Source organism: Lissotriton helveticus, chromosome 9, assembly GCF_964261635.1.
Source record: "Lissotriton helveticus chromosome 9, aLisHel1.1, whole genome shotgun sequence".
Lineage (NCBI taxonomy): Eukaryota > Metazoa > Chordata > Amphibia > Caudata > Salamandridae > Lissotriton > Lissotriton helveticus.
In genome coordinates this window covers 13,175,997-13,192,273 of record NC_136070.1, presented here as the reverse complement: position 1 = coordinate 13,192,273, position 16,277 = coordinate 13,175,997, and the positions used below count along the sequence as shown (strand labels likewise).

The 16,277-nt window shown below is 55.8% G+C and overlaps 1 protein-coding gene across 2 annotated transcripts in view; it reads left to right on the top strand.

Annotated features, from left to right (window-relative positions):
• MIPOL1 (mirror-image polydactyly 1) overlaps positions 1 to 16,277 on the top strand; it is a 680,101-nt gene that overhangs the window by 279,858 nt on the left and 383,966 nt on the right. For both annotated transcript variants that reach the window (XR_013600818.1, XM_078659355.1), the window contains exon 8: positions 15,318 to 15,447. Coding sequence is in view for 1 of the 2 variants with exons in the window: in XM_078659355.1 (XP_078515481.1) it covers positions 15,318 to 15,447 (130 nt within the window). In the remaining variant the exon portion in view is untranslated. The remainder of the gene's footprint in view (positions 1 to 15,317; positions 15,448 to 16,277) is intronic.

Genomic DNA, 16,277 nt, shown 5'->3' with positions numbered 1-16,277 from the left:
ACCACCACGTCCATCACCACCACGTCCATCACCACCACGTCCATCCCCACCACTTCCACCACCACATCCACGTCCACCTCCACCACGTCCACCACCACCACGTCCACCACCACCACGTCCACCACCACCACATCCACCACCACCACGTCCACCACCACCACATCCACCACCACCACGTCCACCACATCCACGTCCATCACCACCACATCCACGTCCATCACCACCACATCCACGTCCATCACCACCACATCCACGTCCATCACCACCACATCCACGTCCACCACCATGTCCACCACCACCAGCAAGTCCACCACCACGTCCACCACCATGTCTACCTCCACCACCATGTCTACCTCCACCACCATGTCTACCTCCACCACCACATCCTCCACCACCACCACGTCCACCACCACAACCATGTCCTCCACCACCACGTCCACCACCACCACGTTCACCACCACCATGTCCAGCACATCCACCACCACGTCCACCACCATGTCCTCCACCACCACCATGTCCTCCACCACCACCACGTCTACCACCACGTCCACCACCACCATGTCTTCCACTGCCATGTCTTCCACTGCCATGTCCTCCCCTGCCACGTCCTCCACCAGATCCACCACCATGTCCACCACGTCCACCAACACCACGTCCATCACCACCAGTAAGTCTACCACCACCAAGTCCACCATCACCACATCCATCACCACGTTCACCACCACCACGTCCACCACCACGTCCACCATCACCACGTCCACCACGTCCACCACCACGTCCATCACCACATGCACTACCACATCCACCACGTCCACAACATCCACGTCCACCACGTCCACATCCACCATGTCCACCACCACCACGTCCACCACCACCACGTCCACCACCACCACGTCCACCACCACCACCACGTCCACCACCACCACGTCCATCACCACATCCATCACCACCACATCCACGTCCGCCAGCACATCCACAACCACGTCCACCACCAAGTCTACCACCACCATGTCTACCTCCACCACCACGTCCACCACCACCAGTATGTCCACCACCACCAAGTCCACCACCACCACATCCATCACCACGTCCGCCACCACCATGTCCACCACCACGTCCACCACCATGTCCAACACATCCTCCACGACCACGTCCACCACCACAAGTATGTCCACCACCACCAAGTCCACCACCACCACCACATCCATCACCACCAAGTCCACCACCACGTCCATCACCACCACAACCACGTCCACCACGTCCATCACCACCACAACCACCACCACCATGTCCACCATGTTCACCACCACCATGTCTACCACCACCAGCACATCCACCACCACGTCCACCACCATGGTACCAACATCACGTCTACCACCACCACCACCACCACCATGTCCTCCACCACCACCATGTTCACCACTGCCACCATGTCCGCCACCACGTCCACCACATTCACCACATCCGCCAGCACCATGTCCACCACGTCCACCACCACTTCCACCAGTATGTCCACCACCACCAAGTCCACCACCACCACATCCACCACGATCACCACTTCCACGACCACCACATCCACCACCACGTCCTTCACCATGTCCACCACATAAACCATCATGTCCACCATCACGTCCACCATGTCCACCACCACTACGTCAACCACCACCACCATATCCACGTCCACCACCACCACGTCAACTACCACCACGTCAACTACCACCACGTCCACCACCACCAGTATGTCCCGCACCACCAAGTCCACCACATCCACCACCACCAGTATGTCCACCACCAAGTCCACCACATCCACCACCATCACCACGACCACCACCACGTCCACCACCATGTCCTCCACCACTATGTCCACCACCACCACGTCCACCACCAACACATCCACCACCACCATGTCCTCCTCCATCACCATGTCCACCACCACGTTCACCACATCCACCACCATGTCCACCAGCACCACATCCACCACCACCAGTATGTCCACCACCACCACGTCCACCACCACCACATCCACCACCACGACCACATCCACTACCACCACGTCCACCAACACCACATCCACCACCACCAGTATGTTCACCACCACCATGTCCACCATTACCACATCCACCAGTATGTCCACCACCAAGTCCACCACCACCACATCCACCACCACGTCCACCACAACCACGTCCCCCACCATGTCCACCATCACCACGACGTCCACCATGACCAGTATGTCCACCACCACCAAGTCCACCACCACACAACCACGTCCACCACCACGTCCATCACCACCACCACGTCCATCCCCACCACATCCACCCCCACATCCACCACTACATCCATCACGTCCACCAACACCACGTCCACCACCACCAGTATGTTCACCACCACCAAGTCCTTCACCACCACAACCACATCCACCACCATGTCCACCACCACCACCACGTCCTCCACCACCACGTCCTCCACCACCACGTCCTCCACCACCACGTCCTCCACCACCACGTCCTCCACCACCAGGTCCTCCACCACCAGGTCCTCCACCACCGGGTACTCCACCACCACCACGTCCTCCACCACCACCACGTCCTCCACCACGTCCACCACCACGTCCACCACCACATCCACCACCACGTCCACCACCACCATGTCCACCACCACCATGTCCACCACCACCACATCCACCACCACCACCACATCCACCACCACATCCACCACCACATCCACCACCACCACATCCACCACCACCACATCCACCACCACCACATCCACCACCACCACATCCACCACCACCACATCCACCACCACCACATCCACCACCACCACATCCACCACCACCACATCCACCGCCACCACATCCACCACCACCACATCCACCGCCACCACATCCACCGCCACCACATCCACCGCCACCACATCCACCGCCACCACATCCACCGCCACCACATCCACCACCACCACGTCCACCACCTTGTCCACTACCACCTTGTCCACAACCACCCCGTCCACCACCATGTCCACAACCACCCCGTCCACCACCACGTCCTCCGCCACCACGTCCTCCCCCACCACATCCTCCGCGACCACATCCTCCGCCACCACGTCCTCCACCACCACCACGTCCTCCACCACCACCACGTCCACCACCACATCCACCACTTCCACCACCACGTCCACCACTTCCACCACCACATCCACCACCACCACATCCACCACCACCACATCCACCACCACCACATCCACCACCACCACATCCACCACCACCACATCCACCACCACCACATCCACCACCACCACATCCACCACCACCACATCCACCACCACCATGTCCACCACCACCACATCCACCACCACCACCACATCCACCACCACATCCACCACCACATCCACCACCACCACATCCACCACCACCACATCCACCACCACCACATCCACCACCACCACATCCACCACCACCACATCCACCACCACCACATCCACCGCCACCACATCCACCACCACCACATCCACCGCCACCACATCCACCGCCACCACATCCACCGCCACCACATCCACCGCCACCACATCCACCGCCACCACATCCACCACCACCACGTCCACCACCTTGTCCACTACCACCTTGTCCACAACCACCCCGTCCACCACCATGTCCACAACCACCCCGTCCACCACCACGTCCTCCGCCACCACGTCCTCCCCCACCACATCCTCCGCGACCACATCCTCCGCCACCACGTCCTCCACCACCACCACGTCCTCCACCACCACCATGTCCTCCACCACCACCACGTCCTCCACCACCACCACGTCCTCCACCACCACCACGTCCACCACCACATCCACCACTTCCACCACCACGTCCACCACTTCCACCACCACATCCACCACCACCACATCCACCACCACCACATCCACCACCACCACATCCACCACCACCACATCCACCACCACCACATCCACCACCACCACATCCACCACCACCACATTCACCACCACCACATCCACCACCACCACATCCACCACCACCACCACATCCACCACCACGTCCACCACCAAGTCCACTACCACCTTGTCCACAACCACCCCGTCCACCACCATGTCCACAACCACCCCGTCCTCCGCCACCACGTCCTCCGCCACCACGTCCACCACCACCACGTCCACCACCACCGCTAAGTACACCACCACTACGTCCACCACCAGTTTCACCACATCCACCACCAAAATTTCCACCACGTCCACCACCACCACGTCCACCACCACCATGTCCACCACAACGTCCTCCACCACCACGTCCTCCACCACCACGTCCTCCACCACCACGTCCTCCACCACCACGTCCTCCACCACCACGTCCTCAACCACCACTATGTCCACCACCACTATGTCCACCACATCCATCACCACCAACACGTCCACCACCACCACCATGTCCACCACCAGTTACAGGTAAAGTGTCATTAGAGGGCAGGGGTAATAGGAGTGTCAACCCCAGCTTTACATGGGACATTTAAGGATGTGTTGGGTGCGAGAAGAAGGGAATAGGGGCTAGAAGTATTACACCAGACCCAAAATACATTTTGAAGAGGCGCAATGTCACAGGGCCTCCTGTAAAAGCACTCGCAGCATCTCTACCTCACAGTGGCATACCTGCATGATCCACTCACTCAAAACAAGCATTATCATAGCCAATAGGTCTCGCCTTTGGGACCTTATAATTGCTTAACCATGCAACACTTGATGTTGTTGCACCAAGGATATTGTGCTGGATTACTAAACATTTATAAGGTCCCAAAGGTGAGACCTATTGGCTATGCCAATGCTTATTATCTACATGCTGAGATTCTGAAGTTGTTGGAAATGGGATCCCTGGCTGGCCAGGGCTTTCGCCAAAGTCAGTCAGAGACCACCCCTCCCAAGTCAGGGCAAGGGAGTTACACGCCAAGATAACCCCTGCTCACCCTCTAGGTAACGTGGCGCGAGCAGCAAGGCTAAACTTGGAGGCGATGTAAGTTAAGTATTTGCGCACGCACCCCAGCAACAACACCCAAAGGCCCACTACAAAGGAAACTCCACACAAGGTTATATAAAAATAGCCTTTGTATTACACCAAAACACATTAGATAAAACACACTTTACAATGTGCCAGAGGCACGGGCAGAATTTACAAGGGATTATTTACAAGACAGGGCCACCTGGACCACTGTCAGGAATCAGCACTTTTAGAAGTAACAATACAATACTTGTAGGCCTAGAACTTAGAACATAGCCTATCAGACAGTACCTCCCGTCCTGGTTGCACGGGATAATGCGAGTGACCTCCTTAGTAAGCTTGAGCGAGCGACCCAGCGAAGCGGCGCGGCTCAGGGGAGAGCGGCGCTGCTCGAGGCTTGGACGGGCTGCCGGCACGGTACAAGCGTTTCTCTGGGGCGACCAATGTGTGCGGCTCAGAAGAGGAGGGGAAGGCAGGATGCGGGTGACCCAGCGAAGCGGCGCGGCTCAGGGGAGAGCGGCGCTGCTCGAGGCTTGGACGGGCTGCCGGCACGAGCTGCCGAGGGGAACGAGCGAGGCACACTTCAGCGAGGCCCCAGGGGCCCAGGGAGATCAGACAAGTCCCAGCAATTTGGCAGGGAAGGCACCATAGAGTCCACTGGTCCTGGGACTCTGGTCAGGGGGCAAGCTTAGTATCAAGCCCTTGGGATCACTTATACCAGAAGATCACTGTAACACAAAATAGGACATAAAGCACAAAACCAGTACCCACTGGTAACTGGTAAGTCCCCCCTACGCAATCCTAACCACCCTAGGAACAGGTCACGCAGGGAACCAGGACCTTACTAGCACCACCTGCACTAGCAAGAACAACCACCTCAGTATCACAATACAAGTAGGGGCATAAACCTGGGGACAAAACACATGATGCAGAACCTACATTCAGCGGTGTAAGGAACACATGACGTATCAACACACGTTCAGTGGTGTAAGGAACAGGGCACATAATGTATCAACAACACATTCAGAGGTGCAGAACACAGGGTGCGCAAAACATACTACACATTGTACATTTCCTAACACCCAAAAGCAATAGGACATAGATCATAACAGCATCTAAACCTCAGTTAGCGCATAAATCACCTTTAGCGCAGAACTCACAAAGTCCAGGTTGCGCCACTGCGCCAGAACCTAAACGTAGCAGCTGCCCACTACTTGCTGGGCAGCTGAGGGACAGAACAGGGGGCCTAAACGCGGCAGCTGGCACTAAGTGTTGCGCAGCTGGGGGAAGGCCAGGGATGAAGGAGTGCGCCTCACTCCTGATCCAAAGTACATGTCCCTAGGAAAAGAAAGACCTACACGGTGCAGCTGCCCACTACTTGCTGGGCAGCTGGAAACATAACGGCGACAGGGCTCTTACTTGCCCTCTGGGACAAAGATGCGCCAAGACGTGGGAGCCCTCTAGGCTCTTGAAGAACTGGGCCCCTTGGAGCACTCTGGCTCCTCCACCACAAATGCTGCGCAAGCTGGGAGCCTACTAGGCACAAACACTTGCCCATCGTTGGAGCCCTCTGGCTCTAGGATCAACTGGCTCCGAAATACTGATGCCCCGAAATGTGGGAGCGGCCCGCTGCCATCGGGGGCCGCTCAGTGCATGAGGACTGTGCACTGTGCCTTGAAGGCACCAACAACCTAGAGCCCCCTTCACTGGGGCTCTGTAGTGGACAACCGTTGGGGCAGCCCTCTGTCGAGCGGGGCTGCCCTGGAAAGGAAGCACCGACCAGGTCTCCCGCTCCCCCCCGCCCCCCCCCCGGGCAGCTCTACTCACCGGCTGCTCTCCGGAGGCGGCGGGGGACACAGTCGTTTGGCAGCAGTCTGCCGGGGCTCTCCCTCGCTCACGGGGGCCTCGGCAGACATCTTCTGGTAGGAGCGGGGCTCTCCCTCACCTCATGGGAGCCCCGCCCGCTCTCTCCTTCGTCTTCACCCGGTCCCCCATCTCAGGACCGGGACTCAGCTCCAGGGTCAGTCTCCCTGACGGCGCTGGCCAATCCCAGCGCGGCGGCGGGCGGGACTTCCTCCGGCAAACCGGAAGTCCTGCCCCGCGTCAGGCACCGTCGTGCCTGACTTCCTGTTTTGCGGCGCTCGGGCCGCGGCGGTGAATCTCGGGGGCATTTCAGAGGGGTGGCACCCTCGAGATTAAAATAAACAGCGAGGTGGGCACTCGCTCATTTTAAGTAATAAACAGGGGCAAATAACGCCGGGTAGGCACCGGCTGAGATCAATAGCGCTTCCAAGCGCTAGCAGGCAAATAAAGCGCTCGCCCAGCGCTTGAGGCAAAGAACAGCGCTCCCAGACGCTTTAAGGCAAATAAAGCGCTCCTTGCGCTAGGAGGGGAAAGAAAGGACTTTCAGGCGCTGGGAGGGTAAATACAGCGCTCCCCAGCGCTATGGCAAACAAAGGTCCAGCCAAAGTCCCTCTGGCATCCAGGAGCTGGGCAGGGCAAAGAAGCCCCACAAGTCCAGGAACAAGCACAGCAGAGAAAAGTCCTCCAGGGCATCAGTAGTCCAGGGGCTGGGCAGGGCTCAGGGAGGCAAGCCTTCCCCTGAGCCCCAAGCAGCAGCACGCCCCTGGCAAGATTCAAGTTGGGAACAAGAATATTTTCATGGGGTCACAGCCCCTCTTTTATACACCTTTTCCCTTTGTCTTTAGGTGCAGGGTGGGGGCAGAACCAGTCGCAGCTGGTTCTGGAGCACTCTTGATGGCCCAACCACCCATTCTATTCACTGGCAGGGCTTGGGTCATCAGTCACACCACAGGGGGGCGGAGCCAGCATTGTGTGGGGAAAACCCAGCCCATCCAAGACACAGGTACACTCCTCCCACACATCACTCATGCTAATCTCCCACTCACCACCGGGCAGACCCATCCAGACTTCCTGGAGCCTGGCATGCCAGCCAGCTCCAGCCAATCACACGCCAGCACCCTCACAGCACACGTACAGCCATGTCTAGAAATGGCGCTTCCCTACTAGACACATACATGCTGCATACACCATCTCGCAGCATTCACTCCCCCGAGTTCACACATACCAAACTTGACCATGCACACCTCACGCACCAGGAACTACCAGGGACACAGACATTCCCCATGCATTCCTATGGGAGGGCAGGCCAATCTCACACACGCACTCAGGGAGAGCACGCACTTTACACTGCGCCACAGTGTCAAAGTGCGCAAAGACCAGAAATCACTATAATTTCAAGGCAAAAAGTTCAGGGGTGACCCTGCCAGAAGGCCCAAGTCCAACACAACCCCCTTCCAGCCAAAACGCAGGGTAGGCCAATCACCACTGTGATGGACTTCCCTGCTTGGGGCGATAGAACACGGACGCGGGCCCGCACTGCAGGGACACCCTCCGGTTCTACGCCACGTTGATCCATAAGACAAGCACATACTTAAAAAAACAGGCCCAACTAGGCTACCCCACTGGTACTCCTTAGTTGTCCACGGCTAGGATCAGGCCCTAGGCCACCCAGATACCACTGGTCCATGCCCATCCACAGAGTGGGGGGTAGTAACCCCTGGCCTACACCAGCCATTCTCCACTCCCTTTCTCAGTGTAGTTCCAAACTACCACTGATCCTTCAACCTAGGGTCCGCACCCTCAGGCTGACCAGAGGTCACGGGCAAGAATGCCCCACCCTACCTCTACTTCTGAAGCACCCTCCAGAACACAACTCTCCCACCAGTTTAGGACCGGACTTCCTCAGCAGCAGTGACCACGGTCAGACCAGCACAAGAACGGTGTAGTGAGGCGTCGCACTTTGCGGGCTGCCAGATGCGGCGCAGGTGGCGGCTCACGGACCGCGCCGAGACGGGGACGGCGAGTGGCATAGGCTGCGCGGCCGAAGGCAGACGCGGCTCAGTGCGGTGCCTACAGGACACCAGGCTGGTCATGACAGAGTCACAGCTCTCTTAACTGGTCTACCACCTGGGATTCAAATTCACCGGATGCACAGGGGTCAGACTTCCTCTGACCCCCTTCCAGAGTTCTGCACCCTCCCACTGTAGAACAGGGTCCCTCCACTTAAGGTAGGCCCCACCTGCTCTCAGGGTAGTACCACAACCCTCAGCCAAGAACCCTAAAGATCCCTGCTAGGCCTGTACCACCCCTTCTGGGAAACACAGGGTCTCTTCACTTAAGATGAGCCCCACCTGTGTTCACAGGGGTACCCCTAGAAGACAAACCGGCCAGGACACTGGCTACAGTCGCCCTGCCGTCCAGGACAGGCAACACCTGAACCTGGCTCCCTAACCTAGGGACGCTACCCTTTGGTTAGATGCCTGGCGCACCAGGACTTCTACAAGTTGAAAACAAAAATCTAAGACTTTCTCTCCTCCTTCAGCAGCAAGGCAACCACTGCAGGTCAATACCCCATACAGCTTACCCGGTTCCTTCTCTTCAGGCAGGAGTTCCCTCTTGTAACTTCAGGACACTACATACAGTTGCCCTTACGTCCAGATCCGGAAACACCGGCTACTGGCTCCCCAACCGAGGGACGTACCCTTTGGTCAGATGCCTGGCGCACCAGGACTTCCTTGAGGGTGACACATAACTAATGTGTCGTGTACAAGTCTGCCTGACACTCAGGACAGAAGTGGCACCACCATGGTCACTCACTGGCGACACAACCCTTCTGGCTGGCCCCGGACCCACTGGCTTTTCCACTGGGGAACCAATCCCCCTCGCACCCCTCCATCTGGACTTTTGCACCCTCCCAACTGGAGCGATACTGCCAGACACCAGAACCACTGGAACCCTGGTTACAGAGGTTCCACGTTCTCCAGACACTCTGGATGATCCTCCTCAAATGACCTATTGGTACAGCCTAGGCCCCCGACCTGATGTTCCCTTCAGAAACATTCCAGGCCCTGACACTGGGTTTCGGGCACCTGGAGACATGCAGTCCCACCCACTCCTTCTCTTGAGACAGGACGTGAGCCCCTACACCGAGACCTAGCTGGGCTACACTGAACCTCTTCCACCACGCTGGGCTGGAAGACACCTCAGACACTCCTTTTGGAATCACTCCATCCCCTATGCCTCTCTCCTCCCAGAACATTACCAACTCCAAAATCCTGTCTCTCAACAGACCACAGAAATCAAAAAGCAGGCTCCACTATCTGCAGACGTTCTTGGGAAAAGTTTAACACACAGGACTTGAATATCTGAGCAAAACTAGCATTCAGCAAGCTCCCCATCCAGAGAACTCACAAACACATCCAGTGCCACACACCATTCATCCACACACACCCCTCCCCAGACTGGTAAGGCAGTTTCTACCACCCCTGACTTCTCAACCTGACCACACTTGACACAGGTACCATTACTCCAGGGCAGGGACGGGGGACACATGCACTGGACACACTTATGCTGCCACCACTGGATCCCACCCTTCTGGTGAATCCAGAAAACACACTGCACTTAGGGGGATGATCTACCCTCCCGAGCTAGGGACACCTAACTCAAAGTGCACAAGAAACACATTTCCACAGAAATGACATTTTCAGCAAACTCCATACAATAATCCCCAAAATGTTTTTATCTAAAATGCAGAGTTTTGTGGTGCAGCCAGCTGCTACTAAGGTACAACGCAAACACAAATCCTTATCCTCACCGCTTGCCGCCAATGTTGGAAATGGGATCCCTGGCTGGCCAGGGCTTTCGCCAAAGTCAGTCAGAGACCACCCCTCCCAAGTCAGGGCAAGGGAGTTACACGCCAAGATAACCCCTGCTCACCCTCTAGGTAACGTGGCGCGAGCAGCAAGGCTAAACTTGGAGGCGATGTAAGTTAAGTATTTGCGCACGCACCCCAGCAACAACACCCAAAGGCCCACTACAAAGGAAACTCCACACAAGGTTATATAAAAATAGCCTTTGTATTACACCAAAACACATTAGATAAAACACACTTTACAATGTGCCAGAGGCACGGGCAGAATTTACAAGGGATTATTTACAAGACAGGGCCACCTGGACCACTGTCAGGAATCAGCACTTTTAGAAGTAACAATACAATACTTGTAGGCCTAGAACTTAGAACATAGCCTATCAGACAGTACCTCCCGTCCTGGTTGCACGGGATAATGCGAGTGACCTCCTTAGTAAGCTTGAGCGAGCGACCCAGCGAAGCGGCGCGGCTCAGGGGAGAGCGGCGCTGCTCGAGGCTTGGACGGGCTGCCGGCACGGTACAAGCGTTTCTCTGGGGCGACCAATGTGTGCGGCTCAGAAGAGGAGGGGAAGGCAGGATGCGGGTGACCCAGCGAAGCGGCGCGGCTCAGGGGAGAGCGGCGCTGCTCGAGGCTTGGACGGGCTGCCGGCACGAGCTGCCGAGGGGAACGAGCGAGGCACACTTCAGCGAGGCCCCAGGGGCCCAGGGAGATCAGACAAGTCCCAGCAATTTGGCAGGGAAGGCACCATAGAGTCCACTGGTCCTGGGACTCTGGTCAGGGGGCAAGCTTAGTATCAAGCCCTTGGGATCACTTATACCAGAAGATCACTGTAACACAAAATAGGACATAAAGCACAAAACCAGTACCCACTGGTAACTGGTAAGTCCCCCCTACGCAATCCTAACCACCCTAGGAACAGGTCACGCAGGGAACCAGGACCTTACTAGCACCACCTGCACTAGCAAGAACAACCACCTCAGTATCACAATACAAGTAGGGGCATAAACCTGGGGACAAAACACATGATGCAGAACCTACATTCAGCGGTGTAAGGAACACATGACGTATCAACACACGTTCAGTGGTGTAAGGAACAGGGCACATAATGTATCAACAACACATTCAGAGGTGCAGAACACAGGGTGCGCAAAACATACTACACATTGTACATTTCCTAACACCCAAAAGCAATAGGACATAGATCATAACAGCATCTAAACCTCAGTTAGCGCATAAATCACCTTTAGCGCAGAACTCACAAAGTTCAGGTTGCGCCACTGCGCCAGAACCTAAACGTAGCAGCTGCCCACTACTTGCTGGGCAGCTGAGGGACAGAACAGGGGGCCTAAACGCGGCAGCTGGCACTAAGTGTTGCGCAGCTGGGGGAAGGCCAGGGATGAAGGAGTGCGCCTCACTCCTGATCCAAAGTACATGTCCCTAGGAAAAGAAAGACCTACACGGTGCAGCTGCCCACTACTTGCTGGGCAGCTGGAAACATAACGGCGACAGGGCTCTTACTTGCCCTCTGGGACAAAGATGCGCCAAGACGTGGGAGCCCTCTAGGCTCTTGAAGAACTGGGCCCCTTGGAGCACTCTGGCTCCTCCACCACAAATGCTGCGCAAGCTGGGAGCCTACTAGGCACAAACACTTGCCCATCGTTGGAGCCCTCTGGCTCTAGGATCAACTGGCTCCGAAATACTGATGCCCCGAAATGTGGGAGCGGCCCGCTGCCATCGGGGGCCGCTCAGTGCATGAGGACTGTGCACTGTGCCTTGAAGGCACCAACAACCTAGAGCCCCCTTCACTGGGGCTCTGTAGTGGACAACCGTTGGGGCAGCCCTCTGTCGAGCGGGGCTGCCCTGGAAAGGAAGCACCGACCAGGTCTCCCGCTCCCCCCCGCCCCCCCCCGGGCAGCTCTACTCACCGGCTGCTCTCCGGAGGCGGCGGGGGACACAGTCGTTTGGCAGCAGTCTGCCGGGGCTCTCCCTCGCTCACGGGGGCCTCGGCAGACATCTTCTGGTAGGAGCGGGGCTCTCCCTCACCTCATGGGAGCCCCGCCCGCTCTCTCCTTCGTCTTCACCCGGTCCCCCATCTCAGGACCGGGACTCAGCTCCAGGGTCAGTCTCCCTGACGGCGCTGGCCAATCCCAGCGCGGCGGCGGGCGGGACTTCCTCCGGCAAACCGGAAGTCCTGCCCCGCGTCAGGCACCGTCGTGCCTGACTTCCTGTTTTGCGGCGCTCGGGCCGGGGGCATTTCAGAGGGGTGGCACCCTCGAGATTAAAATAAACAGCGAGGTGGGCACTCGCTCATTTTAAGTAATAAACAGGGGCAAATAACGCCGGGTAGGCACCGGCTGAGATCAATAGCGCTTCCAAGCGCTAGCAGGCAAATAAAGCGCTCGCCCAGCGCTTGAGGCAAAGAACAGCGCTCCCAGACGCTTTAAGGCAAATAAAGCGCTCCTTGCGCTAGGAGGGGAAAGAAAGGACTTTCAGGCGCTGGGAGGGTAAATACAGCGCTCCCCAGCGCTATGGCAAACAAAGGTCCAGCCAAAGTCCCTCTGGCATCCAGGAGCTGGGCAGGGCAAAGAAGCCCCACAAGTCCAGGAACAAGCACAGCAGAGAAAAGTCCTCCAGGGCATCAGTAGTCCAGGGGCTGGGCAGGGCTCAGGGAGGCAAGCCTTCCCCTGAGCCCCAAGCAGCAGCACGCCCCTGGCAAGATTCAAGTTGGGAACAAGAATATTTTCATGGGGTCACAGCCCCTCTTTTATACACCTTTTCCCTTTGTCTTTAGGTGCAGGGTGGGGGCAGAACCAGTCGCAGCTGGTTCTGGAGCACTCTTGATGGCCCAACCACCCATTCTATTCACTGGCAGGGCTTGGGTCATCAGTCACACCACAGGGGGGCGGAGCCAGCATTGTGTGGGGAAAACCCAGCCCATCCAAGACACAGGTACACTCCTCCCACACATCACTCATGCTAATCTCCCACTCACCACCGGGCAGACCCATCCAGACTTCCTGGAGCCTGGCATGCCAGCCAGCTCCAGCCAATCACACGCCAGCACCCTCACAGCACACGTACAGCCATGTCTAGAAATGGCGCTTCCCTACTAGACACATACATGCTGCATACACCATCTCGCAGCATTCACTCCCCCGAGTTCACACATACCAAACTTGACCATGCACACCTCACGCACCAGGAACTACCAGGGACACAGACATTCCCCATGCATTCCTATGGGAGGGCAGGCCAATCTCACACACGCACTCAGGGAGAGCACGCACTTTACACTGCGCCACAGTGTCAAAGTGCGCAAAGACCAGAAATCACTATAATTTCAAGGCAAAAAGTTCAGGGGTGACCCTGCCAGAAGGCCCAAGTCCAACAGAAGTTTATACATTTTTCCTAACAAAAGTTAGGAAATTAAGGATTAGGGCCAATTTAGCACACTTTACATGATGCTGCAGTCTGCCCTCAACATTTCACAATTCAGCTTAACCAACAAGGCACATCTGTTGTGAGCACTTGAAAAGCTCACTTACAAGAATGCTTTTTGTTTACCTTTTAATAGGGACCATGGCCTGACCGGCACCTGGGAGGAGCCCTGGCAGTTTGAGCCCTGGCTCTGCTGTGCAAGTGAACATTGAGAGCAAGCTTCCTGAGTGCAAAGCGCCTGGAAAGGGGGCACATTTTTGATTCTTTACCTGCTTGAAGCATGAGGGAGGTCTGGCTGCACCTCTGCGCTGCTGTTGGCAGCATGACTTTTGATACAGCGGGGTTGCGTTACAGTGTTTCTATCTGATAGTAGTAGAGATATCCGGCCGTAAGATGTCGCGACACTGGCTTCTATGTTCAGACAATACTAACAATCTTTGTTGGGCGCATAGAATGATCTTAAGTACATCAGCAAGGTTCAAATCTAGAACTTGTATGAACTATATATCCTTGTCATTAAATTATACATTCATTCTGGTATTAAAACAGGTAGCAAATACCCCTGGCTACAACGTAAAGATAACGTAATATCACTCTCTTGTGTACAGCCAACTTGACAACTTTCAGCGAACACGTGTTGTGCAGGAGACTGGACCCAGGTCAAAAAGGGTTTTTTTAACAAGTTGCACTGTAGGTTTTACACTGCAGCAGTCAAGCGTCAATGGTAGGCCTGAAGCTATGTTGTCTTTTGTCACACTAACGGATGTCTCAAATGTTGACAGTTAACTTTCAATGGCACAGGTGTATTTCTGCACAATATATTATGACCTTATAGACCGGTTAAATATGCCAGTGAGGGATTAGCCAATCTCTCCATGTTTTAGGGAGTCATAGACCATAAACTGGGCACTGGACAGCAGTACCTCAAAGTGCAGAATCTAAAAATCCGCAATTAAATAAGTTCCAGCAAAAGGCAAATAATCGAGGCAAAAAGTAGGATTTTCTCCACCTCCTGCTTGATTTTCTATGTCCTCTTGGTTGGTTTCCTTGCTTTTCTTGTGTGTCACTCTTGCTTTAAGGCTGATCTTGTTCTCCTATCTTGTTCTCTTGATGCTTCCCAGATGTTGCCCTGACACACTGTGATTTCTTTTCCTCAGCTCTGGTGGAAGAAGTGTACCTTGCTCAGCGGGAGCGTGACCAGGCTGTCATGGCCAGACTGCGGTTGGCCAACGAGGAGCGCGACGATGCCATCATAAGGGCCAAGCGCCTGGAGCAGTCTCTGAGGGAGTACGTGTGACTTACCTTTCTTGTTCTGTATAGGTGGGGTGACTTTGAAGTAGAGTCCATTTGAGAAGGTTCTGGTAGTGGGGAAACGAAGCCTACTCATGGAGGTGACCTCCGAAGAGATGGACGTGCTTTAACCCTTTCCATCTTGCCCTGTACCCCCAGTTTAGAGAGGATCCTCACAAACATGTCAGCCCCCCTCTGTTTGTCATTGGAGGTCCCCCCTGTGTCTGAAGGCTCAGGTCTCAGTACCTGGAGAGCAAAAGGGGAGCATGAGTTGAGTAGATTTAGATCCCACGCACCTTGTGTGCTCGTCACCGTCACCGTGATGGATCAGAGGCATGTCCTGGTGAATCCCCATATCGAGAATGTGCACACCACCGCAGTGCGAGCACTGAAGGAGTGTCCTGAAGAGACCCTCCTGAGACATACAGTCTCCGACACTTCCTCAAGTATGATCTATCATTCTTCCGGACCTTATGCCAGAGACACCTGGCTAGGTTTGCCGGAGACACCTGGCTAGGTTTGCCGGAGACACCTGGCTAGGTTTGCCGGAGACACCTGGCTAGGTTTGCCGGTCTGCTGGCCACACCTGGTTAGGTTTGCCAGGGACACCTGGTTAGGTTTGACGGGGACACCTATTTAGATATTAAACCGCACCTGTAAGAAATTGGGATATAATTGAGAGGGGTAAGTACCTTCTCAAGTAAAAATCACTATCCTCCTTAAGGTGTACCACTAAAATCTGCAAATAACCCTGAGCTCAATCCTCTGCTGGCTATGGCACTGGACAGACAGTCCTAACTTAGAGGCAAAGTGTAAAGTATTTGTGT